The sequence below is a fragment of the Tachysurus fulvidraco genome, chromosome 24 (genome assembly GCF_022655615.1).
Source record: "Tachysurus fulvidraco isolate hzauxx_2018 chromosome 24, HZAU_PFXX_2.0, whole genome shotgun sequence".
NCBI lineage: Eukaryota > Metazoa > Chordata > Actinopteri > Siluriformes > Bagridae > Tachysurus > Tachysurus fulvidraco.
Genome location: NC_062541.1, coordinates 4,243,082 through 4,249,679, shown reverse-complemented (window position 1 = coordinate 4,249,679; position 6,598 = coordinate 4,243,082). Strand labels below are relative to the sequence as shown.

The following is a 6,598-nucleotide window of genomic DNA, read 5'->3' as shown; positions in this document are numbered from 1 at the left end:
TTAACCACTGAGCTACCACATCCCACCCCCAAAGTGACAATACTGACGTAAAATAAAATCAGATTAGAGTTAGCATTTAGAGTTACAATTAAAAACACTTTTAAATATAAAGTTGAAACTAAAGTCTTTGTAAATGACAGGACATAAAGAAAACTTAGCATATACTTCACAATGTGGCTGAAACAAACAAGGTGTGGTGTGTTTGTGACAATTGCTGTAAACTGTGTATTGTATTAACATTTATAGCATGTTACTACATTGATTTACCCTATTTTATTTATTTAAAAAAACAATATTGGTCAGTGCTGCATTGTCAATTATTGTACTATATTGTCTTGCTCTGTTTGTACAAGTTTTCACACATGCACTTGATATAATACTTTGTAGGTCTGTGTTTAGTTTTGTGTTGTGAGCTGTAGATATAGTGTTTTATGCAGCACTATGGTCCTGATTACTGCACTACCTGTTATGGTTGAAATGATGACAAAAGCTTCTTGACTCTTGAAATAAAAACAGGTTAAAGTCCAACCAGTCTGGTGACTGTGAACAATGAAATGAAAGTGTGTTGTGGGAAGAAGCGGTTTGGTTTAAGCTTTCAGCGTACATGTATACTATATATATACACTATATATATAATAGTCATGGGAAGTCGTGGCCTAATGGTTACAGAGTCTGACTCGTAACTGACTCGTCTGACTCGTTTCCAGGTAATATATATATATATATATATATATATATATATATATATATATATATATATATATATAAGTAGCAGCTCCTTCAGTGTCCAGTGTGTGAGGTTTAACTGCAGTCCAGGTGACATGTTCCATATCCATCAGTCCGTTGGTGAAATGATGAAATCTCCATCAGTCCGTTCATCATGTAGCTCACATCCATGCATCATCTTTTGTATATAAACCCCTGTAGACATACACAAACACAAAATCTCACAGACAATATCCCAAACCAAAAATTCCAGCCCTCAGACTTTAAAAAAAATAAAAAATATATCTTGGTATTTGTAAGCATATTAAAGTAGACTACCTTTCATTCCTCCATTGTTATATTTTGTAATCATCTGGTGTTTTTTTTTTGTTTATTTTTCAATATAAATGTAAAAGTTGCAGAGACAAGCTTTCTTTGATCAACTGAGAAGATACAGAGTAACATGGGCAGATAAGTGTATACAGAATGTCCTAAATAAGTACATTAGTGGTAGCCCAGTTACTGTGTTATTGTATAAGTATAAATGTAGAGACTTCACTATGTTGTCTGTAATTGTGATTTGATGTGAGCTCTAAAGAACCATAGTAAATTTATTACATACTCACAAAGTAAAAGTGTCTTCTTTTGTGCTGGTTTTCTTCAGACGGTGTAAATGATTCAGAGTTAATATTTGGAGTAAACATTAAAAATAAACAATTACATTTAGAATATTGTTGGACATATTATTAAACAATTATTATAAAAATGTGCATGATGTATCTGATCTGAAAAAGATCTGAGCTACAATTCAATATAGATAACATCAGATTAGTGTTTAGACTGAAATCCAAACATTTCTAAATGTGTAATCTGAAAACACAACTTCTGCCTTCTCTTACCAGGTTTTTCTTCTTTTCTTCCAGATGAGAAATCCAAATCCAACAAATGGAACAAAAACCAAGACTGCAACAAGAAAACCAATATGCAGTGCAGCAGATCCTCCATCTGTTAAATCACCAGACTCTTTATTATTTAATGTAGTGACGTACACCAGCTTTCACACTATAAAAGTGATATATAGTAAAATGTTTCTTCTACCTCTCAGGAGGATCTTCACTATCTCCTTGTCCAGGCTTCAGTGCTGAACCACACAGGTGTAGTTGTGTTTCTGCAGATCCTCAGGTGAGACTGTCAGTATGCTTCTCTTCTGGAAGCTTCCATCCTGGTTTGGTAACGTCTCTCTGAGCTCCACATTCTCATGCATGACCTCTCCATCCCTCTGCCAGGTGATCATTACTTCTGCAGGGTAGAAACTTGTAGCGTGACACACCACATCTGGAGACGAGTGTTTGTGGAAGACGGATACCTCAGGACGAGCTGTAGAGACACACAGGGACATTGATGTTAACACTATGAGTTAGTGTAAAGGAGGATGTTAATGTGTAAATATCAGTGTGTGTTGTAGTTCAATTCAATTCAATTCAAGTTTATTTGTATAGCGCTTTTTACAATAGACATTGTCACAAAGCAGCTTTACAGAACATAAACACAGAGCAGAAGGTAAACATAATTAATGATAAAGGAATTAACGAATAATAAAAGAAATAAGAATTAAGAGAATAAAAATTCTAGATTATTATTAGTTGTATATAGTTCACAGTGTGTATGTATTTATTCCCCTATAAGCAAGTCTGAGGTGACTCAGGCAGCAGTGGCAAGGAAAAACTCCCTTAAATTGGTAATGGAAGAAACCTTGAGAGGAACCGGACTCAAGGGGGACCTCATCCTCATATGGGTGACACTGGGGGTGTGATTGTAATATACAGTCAGTTAAATGTTGTATTGGTGTAAGGTGCAAGGACTTTTGATCTCCTGAGTACCACAGAGTCTAACTGGAGATGTCTCAGGATTCTTAGAGTCGGCCTCGGCTCAGTGGACGTCCAAAGGCTTCGTCCCACAGAGGACGCTGGGAGCTGGTACAGTGTTTGGATGACTCGGGATGGGTACAAAGAGAGAAGCAGTGGAAAGGGATAAAGTAGTGAAGGAGTGTGTCATTAATGTGCACACTATCTGTGTGTGTGTTTTAGTGAAGTTGTGTGTGTTTGTGTGAGCAGCAGTTGCAGCTAATGTAATGGATCACATGATAGACTTTACCTTTCCTCTCCAGAGTCTCTCTGCCATAGATCACATACTTCTGTAACCACTCAATACACATGTTCTTCAGATAGACTTTTTCAAAAATAGCAGCTCCTTCAGTATTCAGTTTATTTTTGGTGATAAGAGCCTGAGGTTTAACTGCAGTCCAGGTGACATGTTCCAGATCCAGACTTATGAAATCTTCTCCATCATAAGCTAACTGTTCATAACCTCTAACAGTCCCATCATCATGGAGCTCACATCCATATATTCTCTGTAGTGTGTGAACCCCTGTAGACACACACACACACACACACACACACACACACACACACACACACACACACACACACACACACACACACACACACACACACACACACACACACACAGTTCACTCTCCTTCTACACATTCTTACTTCATTATCTCAGGCAAATAAAGAAAACAAAACATATTTCTTAATATCCACCAATAGTACTGACCAACAGTAAAAAAAAAAAAATCTACGTATCATAATCAAAATTTAGTTAGTGGTAATTTTTAATTTTGCTCCACAAGGGGGCAGGAGTGTGCAGATTAGAGTTCAAACACGGTGGAAAACCACAACGAAGTGAGAAATGACATTTAACTAGTTTGTGGTTAAAATGAAGATAAACAGAGAAACTATCTACATAAGTGTCTAAGTATCTACATACAACAGTTACTGAGATTGTGTTCTTTGTAATATACTGTGTTGATGATGTAAATACACAGTAGAGCTAAAAATCTGAGTGTATTTTAGTCTCACCTTCAGTCTGATTAAAGCGCCTCATTAGTGTAATCACATTAACTTTGTAGATCTCCTGTGCATTATTCTGAATCTGTGTCCCACTGCTCCAGTAGTCTGGATCATCATCAGTGATCCTCTTTATCCACTCAGTTTTTGGGATGTATTTCCTTATTTTACTGTCATAGTATACAAATGTCTCTCCATCAACCAGACCAACATCAGTGTATTCTGGTAAATTTATTCCTGGTGTGATTGCAGTGTGGATGTACTGCAGTGTGTGTGTGACTGTAACAGTGGAAAAAATGAATTATATACATTCTAGGGTAAATACAAATAATTCTAAATCGCAATTATGGATTTCATGCACGTATAATGGTTTTTATCATTGTCAGGATTTTAGAGCTTTGAGTCAGATCTGACTGAAGTAACATGCATGTAAACACAGCCATGTATTTGGTATTTCCCTTGCAAACAGGAATCATCTGCTTGTCTGTTTTGATCAAAAAGACCTTTCAATGATTTGAAAGACCATATAAAGCATGTTGTAAGTCACTGTGTTAAACATCCTGACAGAGGGTCCACCTCTTCTTTAGTATGTTCAGTATGTGCATATCTCTAGATGTATCTCTCTTTTTTCTTTAATGTGATGAATATGTTTCTCGATTTTGGTGCTTTGAGTCAGATTGAGTCAGAGAAACCTTACAGTTATGTAACCAGCCGTCAGAACTCAATGAACATCTTCAGTGATTTGTTTATAAATCTTAAATTTTATTTTTGGGGGGGCACGGTGGCTTAGTGGTTAGCACGTTCGCCTCACACCTCCAGGGTCAGGGTTCGATTCCCGCCTCCGTCTTTTGTGTGCGGAGTTTGCATGTTCTATTTAAAAAAAATAGGAAACAAAAATAAAATTTAAGATTTATAAACAAATCACTGAAGATGTTCATTGAGTTCTGACGGTTGGTTACATAACTGTAAGGTTTCTCTCTCTTCAGAAAAGAGATTAGAAAAGACTGAGGATATCTACAAAAGCAGCCTACGAAAATACAAAGACAATTTACACCTAAACAAAACACAATTCTAAAATCAAGCAACATGTTAATCACACTGCATGCAAACACATCATACACATCACTTTCTTTAAGAATTAGTCACACAGTTGTTCATTAACATGTTTTCCAACGTTATGAATCATTCTTCACTATCAGTTGTTCTTATTGAAAGTGAAAGTAAAAGTGACGTGACATACAGCTAAGTACGGTGACCCATACTCAGAATTCGTTCTCTGCATTTAACCCATCCAAAGTGCACACACACAGCAGTGATGTTACACATATGTCTGTGAAGATCCACAGTCATCCAGTTGCAGATATCTGAAAGGTGAGTCATCTCAATCGGACTTCTTCTAGTTAGAATCAAGCTAAAGAAGCTGCTTGTATGTGTAGTGAAACGTTTCGATCTAACTAGAATGAAGTCCAGTTGACACGACTTAACTTCCAGATGATGCTACACATATTTACACATTAAAAAATGGACATGTTAACGTTAGTAGTGTCTACCAAACCATTCGAGCAGAAACAATAAGGGGTGATTTAACAGAGGAAGTGATAACTATGCAAATCAGAACCTCTTTATCCTTAATATCCTTACCTTATAAAGATTAAGTTAATGTTACTGAACTCACCTGTGTAAGACAGAGGAATAGAGAATAAAATACAGAGCAGAACATGGATTAAAGTGCAAGGAATCATTGCAAAAACTTCTTTGATATTCAAACAAGTGAATCAACTCAGCCCACTGCTCTTCACGCTGCTGACACATGACTGCACATGACTGCACTGTAAGCAGCAAGTTCAGCTCCAACCACATTTTCAAGTTTGCTGATGACACGAATCAAGCATCGTGTTAGTTTAGGCGGGGGGGGGGGGGGGGGGGGGGGGGGGCGCTTCGCTAACCATTTACAAATTGGTCCTGACTGAACTGCGATCGGTCTCATCAAAACGAAACGCACTACAGAGAGGAAGTGGCTCAGCTGGCTAAATGGTGTGAAATAAATAACCTGTCCCTTAATGTAGAAAAGACAACTGAGGTTGTGATGGACTTCAGAAGAAACCACTGAGCACCGTCCACTGACTATCAACAACACAACAGTTGAGAGGGTTGGCAGCACAAAATTCTTGGGGGTGCATATCACGGAGAATCTCACCTGGACCACCATCACACGGTCACTCTCCAAGAAGGCACATCAGTGTGATGTGACCCACCTGACCCCCACCATTCACACTCACCACAACATTAGCACACTGGCCCATCAAAAATGTTTAAATGTTTACATGCTCATGTTGCACACCACATCTTGCACTAGTCCGCTACCAGCTGCTGACTTTGAATGTCTCCTGTTGCACGTGTACAATATCAAGGAAGCATTGTATTTGCTTTGTTTTGTGCTTTGTGTTGTTTTTTGATGTTTAATGTCTGTATGGATGTTGCACCGTTTGACCTGTGAGACACGACATCTCGTTCCACTGCATGTCTCAACATGTAGTGAAATGACAAATAAAGAAACTTGAATTTGAACTTTATTCAATACACTTGCAAATGTGAAGTCAGTCTGTCCCGACCTAAGTCTGAACAGGGTGAGTTGAGTTGGATGTAAGCTCATAGACTTTTTATACATGGAGGTAGACAAAAGGTTTGTAAGTATGTGTGTGTCTTCCATGGTGCGCAACTTCCTCTAAATGAACTAATGTGCCTGCAATGTTCCTGTCTCTTCAGCCTAGTGTGAAACTGGACACAGTTCCCCTTTACAGTACTTTTTGTGGTCCTAATTTTTTTGTGTGTGACTGTCTTGGTACAGAATCTTTAATGTTCATTTTTGTTATGCTTTCCTAAAGAGCGGATGACTTAACATTCACATAGAGATGATTTAAATGCATTTAAATGAATAATTCTGAGCAAATAAATGAATAAAAATCAATAAAATTATGAGA

At 37.5% G+C, this 6,598-nt stretch overlaps 1 protein-coding gene across 1 annotated transcript; it reads right to left on the bottom strand.

The window, feature by feature from the left end:
• Positions 1–780: 780 nt before the first annotated feature.
• On the bottom strand, positions 781–5,459 carry LOC113656557 (class I histocompatibility antigen, F10 alpha chain-like). The gene is made up of 7 exons (XM_047807667.1): positions 5,293–5,459; positions 3,630–3,896; positions 2,860–3,132; positions 1,804–2,082; positions 1,605–1,710; positions 1,332–1,363; positions 781–921 (listed from the first exon to the last, which is right to left on the bottom strand). The coding sequence occupies exons 1-4, from the start codon at positions 5,357–5,359 to the stop codon at positions 1,841–1,843; spliced, it is 849 nt and encodes a 282-aa protein (XP_047663623.1). The 5' UTR covers positions 5,360–5,459; the 3' UTR covers positions 781–921; positions 1,332–1,363; positions 1,605–1,710; positions 1,804–1,840.
• Between the last annotated feature and the right edge of the window lie 1,139 nt (positions 5,460–6,598).

Bases quoted from the DNA above. Each gene is read 5' to 3' on its own strand.
- LOC113656557 (XM_047807667.1), bottom strand. From the start codon at position 5,359: ATGATTCCTTGCACTTTAATCCATGTTCTGCTCTGTATTTTATTCTCT. The intron at 3,897-5,292 runs GTGAGTTCAGTA...CCACTGTTACAG, and splicing joins TATTCCTCTGTCTTACACAG to TCACACACACACTGCAGTAC. The intron at 2,083-2,859 runs GTAAAGTCTATC...GTGTCTCTACAG, and splicing joins AGAGACTCTGGAGAGGAAAG to CTCGTCCTGAGGTATCCGTC.